This window comes from Nelusetta ayraudi, unplaced genomic scaffold (genome assembly GCF_046127955.1).
Source record: "Nelusetta ayraudi isolate G7.1 ecotype Tasmania unplaced genomic scaffold, CSIRO-AGI_Nayr_v1 ptg000278l, whole genome shotgun sequence".
Classification (NCBI taxonomy): domain Eukaryota; kingdom Metazoa; phylum Chordata; class Actinopteri; order Tetraodontiformes; family Monacanthidae; genus Nelusetta; species Nelusetta ayraudi.
Genome location: NW_027466327.1, coordinates 65,001 through 80,000, shown reverse-complemented (window position 1 = coordinate 80,000; position 15,000 = coordinate 65,001). Strand labels below are relative to the sequence as shown.

Here is a 15,000-nt window from a genome sequence, read left to right as displayed (position 1 = left end):
AAAATGAGTCTAGACCAGGTGTGGGCAAACTACGGCCCGGGGCCCATATACGGCCCCATTAAGCTTTTCAATCCGGCCGGCCGAACTTGAAGAATTTATATCAATAATCAGTCAGTCATCAAACAGCTGCATCTCCTCCATGTCTGCAGTGTTTCCAGAGTCATTTCAATAATGAGCACAACACCCTGGTGGTCCAGGGGTGGTTCTGGATGGTTCTAGGAGGTTCTGGGTGGTTCTAAGAGCTCAACACCCTGGTGGTCCAGGGGTGGTTCTGGATGGTTCTAGGAGGTTCTGGGTGGTTCTCGGTGAATCTAGGAGGTTCTGGGTGGTTCTAAGAGCTCAACACCCTGGTGTTCTGGATGGTTCTGGATGGTTCTAGGTGGTTCTAAGAGCTAAACACCCTGGTGGTCCAGGGATGGTTCTAGATGGTTCTAGGAGGTTCTGGATGGTTCTAAGAGATAAACACCCTGGTGGGGCTTCACAGACACTGACTTGGTTGCAACTTTGCTTCGCTTCATTTTCCATTGACATTACAGCAGCATGTTTTCTCCATGATATCCCATAATTGATTGTTTCCATCTGCTGCTGCTGCTGCTCCGCTACCCTCTGGCACACTGTAGAACCCAGTGTGGCCCCAGCAGTCCACCTGGTTTAGACTCACACAGACACACACATTGAATCAAATCTGAACCCCCCTTGTGATGTGGTGGAGTTTTGGCGAGGATGTGAGTGAGGCTGAAGTCAGACTGGTCCCAGCAGGACAGACTGGTCCCACCCTTTTGACCTGTGGTGGAAGATTCAAACGTGGGCTTGAAGTTTTGTGAGGGACTTCACATTTCAGATGAAACACTTCCGGGTTCGTGGTTTCCAGGGGTTTTCGGTTCATGGAAAATGTTTGTGGGATGTTTCAGATTTTTTAGGTGGTGATGTTCAAGATGGTCAACCAACCAAACGACCGACCGCAAAAAATAAATGAGTGAAGAAGAAGAAGAAGAAGAAGAAGAAGAAGAAGAAGAAGAAGAAGAAGAAGAACACAAGGTGAACATTTGCAGAGGGAAAAGGAGAAAATCATGAAGAAGAAGAAGAAGAAGAGGAGGAGCACACGGAGAGCAGGAGGACAACTCAGTGAAGGGGGCGGAACAACGAATCGGTTCCTCTCAGGTGTCTAACCGTCGACTCGCTGGGTTTTTCGCACCGTCCATCCCATAATGTTGACGTTCCCTCTGCGAGGAGGAAAACTAAACTAAACACAACATAAACAAACGAGTGAAAAAAAAAAAAGACGATGTGAATCCTGAGAGATGGAAACGAAAAGACGACGGGCGGACAAAGAGGCTCCGTGGTGCCGCTTGCGAAAGGTCAGACGACTTTTTGTCTGTGGAGGACGGAGAAGAACGTTGATAAGCAGCCGCGATAAAAGAAGGTACACAGACAGAACAATAACCGGAGGGAGCGCAGGGTAAAGATGAAAAGGTGTGTGTGTGTGTGTGTCATAAATGTCACCGTGGGGGAGATTGTTGTGTTTGTGTCGAGAGAAAAGGAAACAACGCAAAAGGGTTGAGGAGCAGAACATTTTTCACTGCAGGGTGTCGGGTGCTGGGGGGAGGGGGGAGGGGGGCGGGTGACACCCACCTGGCTGGGTGGGGGCGTGGTGGTGGTGGTGGTGGTGGTGGTGGGGGGGTGTGGGGGGGGGTGAGAGGAGGGGGAAGGCCTTTCTGGTATAGATTGGTCCATTAGCGAGCCTCATCTTCCCGCTAGGCTAAAGGCTGCTATCTGATTCCTCTGATTGGCTGTTTGAATGGAGACCAACGCTTCCCATTGGCTGGACTGGGCTGTGCTCCTCCGTGTGACCCCTGCCGACCTCTGGTGGTCGTTTCCTGACCAGCCGCTCGGTCATCCTTTGGGAAAACCAGTTGTAGCGCGAGATGATTTTTTTTTTTTTAATTTGTATTTTAGTTTTTTGGTCTCAGGGTTGCTAGGTATCTTACAGTTATTGCCCCCCCAGAGGTCACCTTTGAAGAGTTTTTCAGAAGCTAACGGGTTTTTGTTGTTTTTTTTTTTTTTTTTTTCCTTCTCAACACCAGGTGGCCCCCGCTGGTCCTGCGTCCTGTTCTCACCCACCTGCCCGGTCCATCCTCTGGCCCTGGGCCACCAGGCCGCCCTGGGCCACCAGGCCAATCCATCATTGAGCGTTTGATGGTTGAGCGGATCTGTGTCCAGTCTCTGCTTCTTAGCTTAGCAGGCGAACACCAAAACCATCCCTGTTTGTTTGTTTGTTTGTTTGGTCTTTGTTTTTGTTTTTTTGTCTTTTTTTTGTTGACCAACATATATCCACCACCACCGGATCACCGGATCACGGGATCACGGGATCACTGCTCCATTGAGGAGAGAATGTCTTCGCCACGCTAACGGCCATCTTGATTTGGTCCGCTAGCCGGCGTTAGCTTCCACACAGCGAGCCGTGTCAAAGAAAAATCCACGTCGCGACTCGGTCTCTCTCTCTCTCTCTTTTTTTTTTTTTTGGCGAGCATCAGCTTGGAAAACTCTGATCTGTCCCCCCCTGCGGCGCCACCTCCTGGCCGGACCGTCGCTTTCAGCTCCACAGGCAAAAGTTACTGGTGGTTTGGCAGGTGGAGCCTTTCTCGGCCGGCGACAGGTACAGCTTCCCGTTAGCGCAGGCGCAAAGCTCGTACACAGTCTGCTTGGTGTAGGTAGTGCCCGCCGGCGCCCCCTCCAGGGGGTCCACGGCACTACCCAGGGGAATGTTGCCCAGCCTGATGGTGTTGGCGTCTAGTAAGATCTGCGGGGGAACAGGAAAGAGGAAACTGTTAGGAATGAAGTAGATAAGAAACAACGCAAAGATTCACAAAGAGAAGTTACAGTGTCACAGTGTTACAGTGTCACAGTGTTACAGTGTCATAGTATTACAGTATTACAGTGTTACAGTATTACAGTGTCACAGTATTACAGTGTTACAGTGTCACAGTATTACAGTGTCACAGTATTACAGTATTACAGTATTACAGTGTCACAGTATTACAGTATTACAGTGTTACAGTGTCACAGTATTACAGTGTCACAGTATTACAGTATTACAGTGTCACAGTATTACAGTGTTACAGTGTCACAGTGTCACAGTATTACAGTGTCACAGTGTCACAGTATTACAGTATTACAGTGTCACAGTATTACAGTGTCACAGTATTACAGTATTACAGTGTTACAGTGTCACAGTATTACAGTGTTACAGTGTTACAGTGTCACAGTGTCACAGTATTACAGTGTCACAGTGTCACAGTATTACAGTGTCACAGTATTACAGTGTCACAGTGTCACAGTATTACAGTGTTACAGTGTTACAGTGTCACAGTATTACAGTATTACAGTGTCACAGTATTACAGTGTCACAGTATTACAGTATTACAGTATCTCAGTGTCACAGAGTAGAATCGGAACACAACACCAGGAACACACACGCGTTCTTTTGCCAGAGCAGAAGAAAACAGCTGACAGTCTGCTGAGGATGGTCATCATTGAGACGGATCCACCTGCTGGACGGGAGGGGAACTGCTACTTAAAGCAAAGGCCTGTGTGTGTTGGGAAGGAGGCAGCAGCAGTGGGAGTAGAACATTGGATGATTAGTAGGCAGAAACCTGGAGCGGATCCCGACTGTCAAAGCGATGGCGGTAGTCTTTGTGTTTGTACCACTTTGTGTGTCCAGCTCAGACCTGTGCTGGTGGTTGTGCGTGGTGTCTTGGTGCTGGTTGTTATTGTGTTACTTTCACTGTACTGCACTAAAAACACAACTGTTTGGCCCTCAACGTCATGCCAGCGGTCGTCTCGGTTCCTCGTCTTGTATGGATTCTGAGCCAAGAGTTGGGTCATGGTGATGTGAGGGTACAAAATCTGAGCCATATCATGCTGCACCCCCCCTCCCCCCCATCACCTCCCCCCCACCTCCCAATAGTAATAAAAGAGTAATCATAGAAAAAAAATCTGCATCTGCTCCAGCAAGAAATACAGAAATAAAATGAGTTTTTTTAAAGATTTTTTTTTTAAGTTGCGACGGCTGTCAGTGTGAACATAAGGGACAGACTGTCCTACATAAAGACGGAGTGAAACTAAATGAAAGAGAGAAGAAGGAAAGTTTTTGGGGAGCCACAGACGCAAAAAGTCACTTTTAATCTCATACTATCCGATTGAATTGAATAAAATCTCCTCCTTTTACACTGAAATCCCCACTTTGCATTCTGACGATCCACTTCCTTCATCCCACTGACTGATGCAGCCACAGCCTTTCAAAACCAACGCTGGGAATGAGAATGTGAGAAAAGCTGCGTCGCTGCTCTCTGCCTCGCACGGAGCGGCGGAAAGGAGGAAAAATAAAGATGAAAAGATAGAGTGGAGTCCGATGAGTGGCTGAGAGAAGGAGAGCGGAGAGGAAAATACTAAAACAGGAAGTGGAGCAACCAGCGGAAATCTTCATCAAAATGCAATCGGCTTCATTTCAATTTTCCCAATCGTCAAATTTTTTCCGCGTTTACGCTTTGTTGGAAGTTGCGCATGCTAGCAGCCCGAAACCATTTCCTACGAGAAAATTGTCCTCTTCACGTTTTAAATATCTATTATGGAATTCGGTGGGGTGGGCGTGGGGTCGGGGGAAGGGGGTGGGGGGTGGGGGGGGGGGGGGGGAGTGCATTAAAATAGAAGAGCTGATGGGATTTAGTGGATTCCACTCCACACTGCGGAGCGAGCGGGAGAACACGGAATCCTCTTAGCGCCGCACACAGAGGTTGAAAAGGTGCTAATCCCGTGTTTGGAATTTTTCAAACACTGCTCCTTGGAGGGAATTAGCGACGCGGCCGTTCGACATGCAGCGGCGGCGGCGGCGAGAAACTGCGGGAGCCTCCCGGTGGCACCAACGTGATTCTCCGGGGAGCTCGGCCTCGCTTTGTTTGATCTTTAGCATCAGAATCCTGCACAAATCTGCCAATCTGTCCTCTCTCACGTCGCAGCTCGACAGAATTCCCAATAACTTTGTCGACAAACATGAACCAAAACCAGAGTTCATGCAATCATGATAATATTAATGATCTTCCTCGATCATGGACGGCCTTAGGAACAGAGTCACCGAACAACGGCCGGGAATCTTTTTTTTTTTTCTCCGAAGAATTCCGCTTTCACGCAAACAAAACCACAGAAAGAGGTGAAGACGTCTGGTTTTCCTGGGACTGGCGCCCCCAGTGGTGGGACTTGTGGCAGCGACCACCAGTGAATCCCAGCACGTGGACCTGGCAGGCGAACACGTGCACGCTCGTCCCTCCGTGCACGGAGCCCAGCAAAATGCCACAGTGCAACGTGTAAATGTCAAGGCGCACCTTGACATCTGTGTGTGTGTGCACGCACTGCCTGTCTCCTGACATCAGTTCATTGTGCACGTGGCGGCAGACGGCAGGCAGCGACGGGAAGCGCGAAGGAAAAGCCGCAATTACAGCGAGTCAAAACATTTTTCACGGATGATTTACTTCTTCTGGCGGAGCCGAGGAAGAGGAGGAGGAGGAGGCGGAGGAGGAAGAGAAGGAGGAGGAAGAGGAGGAAGAGATGGAAGTGGAAGAGATGGAGGAGGAAGAGGTGGAGGTGGAGGAGGAAGGGGTGGAGGAGGAAGAGGTGGAGGTGGAGGAGGAGGAAGAGGTGGAGGAGGAAGAGGTGGAGGTGGAGGAGGAGGAGGAGGTGGAGGAGGAGGAGGAAGAGGTGGAGGAGGAGGAGGAAGAGGTGGAGGTGGAGGTGGAGGTGCAGGTGGAGGAGGAGGAGGAGGTGGAGGAGGAGGAAGAGGTGGAGGTGGAGGAGGAAGAGGTGGAGGTGGAGGAGGAGGAAGAAGTGGAGGAGGAAGAGATGGAGGAGGAGGTGGAGGAGGAAGGGATGGAGGAGGAAGAGGTGGAGGAGGAAGAGGAGGAGGAGAAATAGGTGGAGGAGGAAGAGGGAGAGGTGGAGGAAGAAGAGGAAGAGGAGGAGGAGGAAGTAGTCGAGGAGAGGTGGAGGTGGAGAGAAAAGAAGAAGGAAAAAAGAATATGTGGGAGGTGGACCAAGAGTGGGGACGATGGTGGTGGATGAATGGATGGATGGATGGATGGATGAATGGATGGATGGGAAAGGCAAGAATGAAGGATATTGTCAAGGTGTCCACCGGCTCGTTGACTCCACCGGATTCAAACTTCTTCTTTCCACCAAACTTCTCCTTCATCACTGAGCAACAACAAAAACCCAGAGAGCCTCAGGTTCCGGACCGAGTCTGTGTGTGTGTGTGTGTGTGTGTGTGTATGTGTGTGTGTGTGTGAGTGTGTGTGTGTGCGTGTGTGTGTGCGTGGGCGTGTGCACGGCCTCTCAAACTGCACATAATCAGAGCCTCTCAGCTTGTTTTATGCGTCTTCATTAGTTTCCATGAATCCAATTTGTTGGCTCCAAACGGGGAGAGCGGGGAAATGAATTAAAGCCTGATTGAACCTCGACCGCTTCAATTTGTGTCCAATTAAAGGTGAATTTGCCGCCAAAGCGCGCTGCACTCTAATGGCCGAGAGGAAGTGAGTGGCGTTAGCGGCGCTGCAGCGGACGCCACTTCCTGCTTTAATCATCGCCGCGCGACTTATTCGCAGCGGCGAGAACCCACGCAGACACAGGGGGGAACCCGGGGAGAACCCACGCAGACACAGTGGGAACATGGAGAGAACCCACGCAGACACAGGGGGGAACATGGAGAGAACCCAGCAGACACAGGGAGAACCCGGAGAGAACCCACGCAGACACAGGGGGGAACATGGAGAGAACCCACGCAGACACAGGGGGGAACATGGAGAGAACCCAGCAGACATAGGGAGAACCCGGAGAGAACCCACGCAGACACAGGGGGGAACATGGAGAGAACCCACGCAGACACAGGGAGAACCCGGAGAGAACCCACGCAGACACAGGGAGAACATGGAGAGAACCCACGCAGACACAGGGGGGAACATGGAGAGAACCCAGCAGACACAGGGAGAACCCGGAGAGAACCCACGCAGACACAGGGGGAACCCGGAGAGAACCCAGCAGACACAGGGGGGAACATGGAGAGAACCCAGCAGACACAGGGAGAACCCGGAGAGAACCCACGCAGACACAGGGGGAACCCGGAGAGAACCCAGCAGACACAGGGAGAACATGGAGAGAACCCACGCAGACACAGGGGGGAACATGAACATGGAGAGAACCCACGCAGACACAGGGAGAACCCGGGGAGAACCCACGCAGACACAGGGGGAACCCGGAGAGAACCCAGCAGACACAGGGAGAACCCGGAGAGAACCCACACAGACACAGGGGGAACTGTTCTGGTTCTGGTTCTGGTTCTGGCGGTGTTTGCGTCTGTCAAACTGCGCGCGGACACGAGCGCAAACTCTCTCTGGGTCTGCCGCTGTTTGAATGAGGCGTATTTGCATAGAAGGGGGCGTGTCCTTTTGCGCGAAATGACTCATTTAGGAAGCGATAATGTTGAAAAACGGAAACAGAAACGTTTTCCCCTGACAGTTTTAGAAAGTGTGAAATGTCAGAAGGAAGCGAGTTTGCAGGGAGTTTCGTCTCTCAGAGAGTCCTTTTTCTACCGCGAGCAACTGAACGATTCGTTTGCTTTCTCATGAGAGCAACTGAACGATTCGTCTGTTTTCTAATGAGAGCAACTGAACGATTCGTCTGTTTTCTAATGAGAGCAACTGAACGATTCGTTTGCTTTCTAATGAGAGCAACTGAACGATTCGTTTGCTTTCTCATGAGAGCAACCGAACGATTCGTCTGTTTTCTAATGAGAGCAACCGAACAATTTGTTTGTTTTCTAATGAGAGCAACCGAACGATTTGTTTGTTTTCTAATGAGAGCAACCGAACGATTCGTCTGTTTTCTAATGAGAGTAACCGAATGATTCATCTGTTTTCTAATGAGAGCAACCGAACGATTCGTCTGTTTTCTAATGAGAGCAACCAAACGATTCGTCTGTTTTCTAATGAGAGCAACCGAACGATTCGTCTGTTTTCTACTGAGAGCAACCGAACGATTCGTCTGTTTTCTAATGAGAGCAACCGAACGATTCGTCTGTTTTCTACTGAGAGCAACTGAACGATTTGTTTGCTTTCTCATGAGAGCAACTGAACGATTTGTCTGTTTTCTAATGAGAGCAACCGAACGATTTGTTTGTTTTCAAATGAGAGCAACCGAACGATTCATCTGTTTTCTAATGAGAGCAACCGAACGATTTGTTTGTTTTCTAATGAGAGCAACCGAACGATTCATCTGTTTTCTAATGAGAGCAACCGAACGATTCATCTGTTTTCTAATGAGAGCAACCGAACGATTCGTCTGTTTTCTAATGAGAGCAACTGAACGATTCGTCTGTTTTCTAATGAGAGCAACTGAACGATTCGTTTGCTTTCTAATGAGAGCAACTGAACGATTCGTTTGCTTTCTCATGAGAGCAACCGAACGATTCGTCTGTTTTCTAATGAGAGCAACCGAACAATTTGTTTGTTTTCTAATGAGAGCAACCGAACGATTTGTTTGTTTTCTAATGAGAGCAACCGAACGATTCGTCTGTTTTCTAATGAGAGCAACCGAATGATTCGTCTGTTTTCTAATGAGAGCAACCGAACGATTCGTCTGTTTTCTAATGAGAGCAACCAAACGATTCGTCTGTTTTCTAATGAGAGCAACCGAACGATTCGTCTGTTTTCTACTGAGAGCAACCGAACGATTCGTCTGTTTTCTAATGAGAGCAACCGAACGATTCGTCTGTTTTCTAATGAGAGCAACCGAACGATTCGTCTGTTTTCTACTGAGAGCAACTGAACGATTCGTTTGCTTTCTCATGAGAGCAACTGAACGATTTGTCTGTTTTCTAATGAGAGCAACCGAACGATTTGTTTGTTTTCAAATGAGAGCAACCGAACGATTCATCTGTTTTCTAATGAGAGCAACCGAACGATTTGTTTGTTTTCTAATGAGAGCAACCGAACGATTCATCTGTTTTCTAATGAGAGCAACCGAACGATTCATCTGTTTTCTAATGAGAGCAACCGAACGATTCGTCTGTTTTCTAATGAGAGCAACTGAACGATTCGTCTGTTTTCTAATGAGAGCAACCAAACGATTTGTCTGCTTTCTAATGAGAGCAACTGAATGACTCGTTGGTTCGCAGCCCAGTTGAAAGGAGCTGGGAGATGTTGCTCCTCCCACAGGGCCGATACAGCCGACACTACTGCAAACATTACTTAGCTAGTTAGTTAGTTAGTTAATCTTCCTCGCACTTAGCTCGTTTAGCGGTAGCACAGACGAGTCGGTAAATGAGTCGATTCGCGAGGCGAGGACTCGCGGCCGGAGCGTCGATGAGTTTTTTTTTTTTTTTTATGTTTTTCTTCAGGAGAGCGTTGACGACGGTCGGGCCCTGAGGACTCTGCAGCCAACACTTCCAGCTGCCCGAGCTTTTCTCCTCCTTTTCAGAGGCAGAGCTAATGGTGCTAATTGTCTTTGTGATCTTGTGAGTCTTCTCTCCAAACTCTCCGATCACAGGAGGGCTCGTGGTGAAGCAAAACAGTCGATTCTGCTCACATCCTCCTCAGAGAGAAGCACACTGCCCTGCAAGAGACTTCTGCAGGCTGGTTGCCAGGTTGCTGCTGCTGCTGTTGCTGCTGCTGCTGCTGTTACTGCTGCTGTTGCTGTTGCTGTTGCAGTTGCTACTGCTGTTGCTGTTGCTGTTGCTGTTGCTACTGCAGCTGCTGTTGCTGTTGCTACTGCTGTTGCTACTGCTGTTGCCGTTGCTACTGCTGTTGCTGTTGCTGCTGCTGCTACTGCTGCTGCTGCTTCTGTTGCTACTGCTGTTGCTACTGCTGTTGCTGCTGTTGCTGTTGCTGTTGTTGCTGCTGCTGTTGCTGCAGCTGCTGCTGCTGTTGCCGTTGCTGTTGCTGCTGCTGCTGCTGCTGTTGCTGATGTAATCACCAGCAGAATGGCCACAATTCACCTTCAGCAGCAGCAGCAGCAGCAGCAGCAGCAGCCACCGCCGGGTTGCCAGGTTTGCCAGGGTTCATCCGGACGCCAAGTGGGCTTGCACTTTATAAATGCCTGCAACTTTTCAGCGGATGACGGCGTTGACGGCCGAGGAGAGAGAAAAAAAAAATCCCAGAAGACGCTCGACAACCACAACCACTTGTACACACAAACACACACACAAACCTCCATCCGTCTCCCTTCACCTCCACCTCCCCTTCAGCTGTTTCCTTCCTGCTCTTTGTCTTTGGACTCTCTCTCTCAAACACACACACACACACACACACACACACACACACACACACACACACACACACACACGCACGCATGGGCAAGGCCAATAGGTGTGAGGTTGTGAGGCGACGGCAGTGTATTACACACACCATTAGCCGTGCTGAATGGACTCACACTGCGACGGCAGCCCACAGCCCAGCAAATGACGGCGGCCTGAGAGCCACTGATTGTGTGGGTGGCCAGATGTGGCAGCAGCGGAGCCACATCAGTCGGCCGCACCGTACCACACGCACACACGCACACACGTGCACACACACACACACACACACACACACACACACACACACAGTGAAGTGAGAAGGAGAAAAGGCAGAATTGCATCTAAAAATACAACAACACACTGGCAGGGGAAGCAGCAGTGACAGACACATGCGCAGGCACGCACGCACACACACACACACACACACACACACACACTAGAGGTGACAGACAAATACTAATAAGAGAGGAAGCACCAAAACACTCCCACACTTGTGAAAATACTGAGACACAATTACATCAGACTGGTAGACTCACACACACACACACACACACACACACACACACACACACACACACACACACACACACACACGGAGAGGGAAAACATCCCCAGCGGCCGCTTGCGGCTGTGTGAAGTGCTGGATAATGAATTTTCTGACATTAATCATGACGGGAAAAATATTCACGGAAAAAAAAAAAATTTGAAGGGGCAACTGTGTGAGTCGGTTATCGCTGCCTTTGACGCACACACACACACACACACACATTGAAATGTCCAACAGTGGGATGATGAAATGAGTAAACAAATCCTGCAGCAGCAGCAGCAGCAGTGCAGTGTGATCAGCTGATTAGTGTGTGTCTGCCAGTGTGTGTCTGCACATATGGCATAAATCAATAAATCCCGGCGGCGCCCCTGCTGGTTGCAAACGCTGCTTCCTGCTGGGGTTGACTGGAAATCTTCTCGGTTGGATTCAGCGCCAAATGAACCCAACAATTGTTTTTCTCTCGTTGTGTTTGTGTTTGCGAGCACTCCCAGTGTACAGTTGTGGCTCCAGCTGTTGGTTTCTGTCTTTTTTGTGCGACTTATTTTTTTTATTTATTTATTTATTTTTTTGTCTGTTTGTTTCCAAGTGTGGATTTTTTTTAATTTTTTTTTTTATGTTGCTGCAGGGGCTGCAAAGTGCGGTTGCCAGTTGCCTCCCGCCAGGCTGAGTGTTGAATCACTGCGCAGTCTGTCGTACCCGCAGGTAAAAACAAGCGGCTCGGGGAAGCAAAAAGAAAAAAAAGAAAAAGGAAAGAAAAAGAAAAAAATGAAAGAAGAGAAAGAAGAAGAGGAGGCGGTCCCAGTGTGTGGGGCGTGATGCTAGCTGCAGGCTAACGCAGGCTAACGCAGGCTTAATAAATCCCAGCACTGCCTCCACAAACAGCGCAACTCGGCAACCAACACAACTTTTGTTCAAAGTCGCTGCGCTCGACCCAGATTCACCTCGCAGCCGCGCGTGGGAGGGGAGGGGGGGCGGAGCTTATGTTGTGGATCTGCTGGTTTCAGAGTTGACGCGACTCCGGCTCAACTGCGGATGAGACTGCTGGTAATTTCAACGGCTCTTCTTCCTTCCAGGTGCTTTTTCTTTCGTTAGCGGCTCTTCAAAAAAAAAAAAAAAATGACAGAGTGAAGCAGAAAATCCCGAGGCACTCGCTGCTTTTTCCAGGGAAGTTTGTCCCCCCCCCCCACAAAATAAAAACAATGTTTCTAAAATTTCGGGGGGTTTTGCAGCTGTTTCCTTGTGAATGGAGTGAAGCGCAAAAAGCCGTAATTCTCGTCGCGACATCTCGTCGCGCTAGGATAAAAAACGACGTGAACTACGTGAAAACGGGGAAATGAACCCATGGGAAACAGAACAGAATTCTGGGAAATAACAAAGAAACGGACAAAGGAAAGCAGCCAATGGCAAAGCACCTGACGCACTGACCTCCTCATGCAGAACATTAGAATCTCCTGAAAAGGTTGCAGTGTTTCTGCAGTTCGACTGAATCAACCAGGCTCCCAGTTGCTCCCAGTTAGCTGCCATCTTACACCAGCATATTTCTAAGGAAGCCTGGCGTGGACAATCCACACTGCCTGACAGCAGAGCGTTTGGTATTTAGGTTGAACGCTAGGGGGCACCCTCCAATAAACCCACCACGAAGAAGAAGAAGAAGGAAAAGGAGAAGGAGAAGGTGGAGGAGGTCTCCAGGTTTGGGTGCACAGGGCCACCGTAGTTCACTGGCAAGCTCAGGAGAGGGAGGGAGGGAAAGAGTGCGGCAATGTGAAATGTAACCGCTAGATGTCGCTGTTTCTCCAGGTATCACACACTGCACCTTTAAAGCCCTCTTGAAACACAACAAGACTGCGTGACGCTGTCGTTGCGTGGTTACACTGACTGGTTGCACTGACTGGTTGCACTGACTGACTGGTTGCACTGACTGCTTACACTGACTGCTTACACTGACTGACTGGTTACACTGACTGGTTGCACTGACTGGTTACACTGACTGCTTGCACTGACTGCTTGCACTGACTGGTTACACTGACTGACTGCTTGCACTGACTGCTTGCACTGACTGGTTACACTGACTGGTTGCACTGACTGCTTACACTGACTGACTGGTTACACTGACTGGTTGCACTGACTGGTTACACTGACTGCTTGCACTGACTGCTTGCACTGACTGGTTACACTGACTGACTGCTTGCACTGACTGCTTGCACTGACTGGTTACACTGACTGGTTGCACTGACTGGTTACACTGACTGCTTGCACTGACTGCTTGCACTGACTGGTTACACTGACTGACTGGTTGCACTGACTGGTTGCACTGACTGCTTACACTGACTGCTTGCACTGACTGGTTACACTGACTGGTTACACTGACTGACTGGTTACACTGACTGGTTGAGAAGCAGAACGGATGAAACCATCAGTGGACGTCAAGCTGAGTTCTGCCTGCCTGCCTGCCTGCTGGACTCCCTCCGGTGGTTGGACCTGGTACCTGCTACCAGTTCTCTGAGGCACCGGAGCGTGGCCTCAGTCCACTGGCTTGAGTCCAAGGTGAGTGGACTTTCCCTCTCTCTATATCCCAGACATGAATCCCACCGCGGTTCGGTTGCAGATCCAGACACTCGTCTCCACCCTCCACCCTCCACCCTCCACTTCACCTTCATCCCCCTCAGCCATCTTGTTGTGGGCTGCATTAGGGGGCCCATCATGCCAGCTGGAGACAAATGTGTTGTGAAAGTGCGGCTGCGAACCCTCTGCAATCCTCTTTTCTCTCGGCAGACAGGTGGGAATTGTGCGACTCAGCCTTTGTGAAAGAAATAAATAAATGGAAAATAAAGTGAAGACGACGGAACGAGTGGGGGGCGGCGGGGCCGAGCGCCCTCTGCAGCCATCGTCCGACGGGAACCACGGCGGTTCTTCTCAAAGTTTGGTTCCGCTCCACCTTCCCCCCGTTTGGACTTTCACACACGTGATCCACTTTTTTCACCGGGCCTCCCCGGAGCTCTGCTGGAGGAGAACTGCAGCCGACCGGGTCAGGGATGAAAGACTGAAGAGCGACGCAAGAGGAGGAGTTTGGTTGGGACAAACAACAAAACAGGAAACTGAAAGAGTTTCAACGGCACCGCGGGTCAGTGGGTTAGTGGGTCAGTCAGTCAGTCAGTGGGTCGGTCAGTGAGTCAGTCAGTGAGTCAGTCAGTGAGTCAGTCAGTGGGTTAGTGGGTCAGTCAGTCAGTCAGTGGGTCGGTCAGTGAGTCAGTCAGTGAGTCTGTCAGTGAGTCAGTAAGTGAGTCAGTCAGTGAGTCAGTCAGTGGGTTACTGAGTCAGTGAGTCAGTCAGTGGGTCGTCAGTGAGTCAGTAAGTGAGTCAGTCAGTGAGTCATTCAGTGGGTTAGTGGGTCAGTCAGTCAGTCAGTCAGTGGGTCGGTCAGTGAGTCAGTCAGTGAGTCAGTCAGTGGGTCGGTCAGTCAGTCAGTGGGTCGGTCAGTCAGTCAGTGAGTCGGTCAGTGAGTCAGTCAGAGAGTCAGTCAGTGGGTTGGTCAGTGAGTCAGTCAGTGGGTCGGTCAGTGAGTCAGTGGGTCAGTCAGTGAGTCAGTCAGTGGGTCGGTCATTGAGTCAGTCAGTCAGTGAGTCAGTGAGTCAGTCAGTGAGTCAGTGAGTCAGTGAGTCGGAGGGTTGAAGTGCTTCACTGAAGTGAAGAAATGAACCAAATTCAGCCCCAATTTCTTTTGATATCGACAGGGAGATAGATAGCAGATAGATAGATAGATAGAGAGATAGATAGATAGATAGATAGATAGATAGATAGATGGATAGATAGATGGATAGAGAGAGAGAGAGAGCTACTCACACACTCACACCTATGGAAAAGAGGATGAAGAGTGGAGACGCAGCAACAGAGGTGCAGTGAGCGAACAAATGAACGAGTGAGTGATTGGATGTTGATGACAGGAAGACAAACAGGTGGGGGGTGGAGGGGTGGGGGTGTCAGCTCTGCTTGGCTTGATTCTAATGGAAGGTGGCAGCCCCACCCCACCCTCTCCTGCCCCCCCGCCCCCCCCGCCAAGACTTTAATGGCTTCTTCTTCTTCTTCTTCCTCTTCTTCTTCCTCTTCTGCCTCTTCTTCT

At 49.9% G+C, this 15,000-nt stretch overlaps 1 protein-coding gene across 1 annotated transcript in view; it reads right to left on the bottom strand.

Annotated features, from left to right (window-relative positions):
• Positions 1 to 1,671: 1,671 nt before the first annotated feature.
• Positions 1,672 to 15,000, bottom strand: part of LOC142882438 (zeta-sarcoglycan-like) — a gene marked incomplete at its 5' end in the record, with an annotated part of 61,787 nt that continues 48,458 nt past the window's right edge. The window contains one exon of the mRNA XM_076017180.1: positions 1,672 to 2,800. Coding sequence (XP_075873295.1) covers positions 2,594 to 2,800 — 207 coding nt within the window. The remainder of the gene's footprint in view (positions 2,801 to 15,000) is intronic.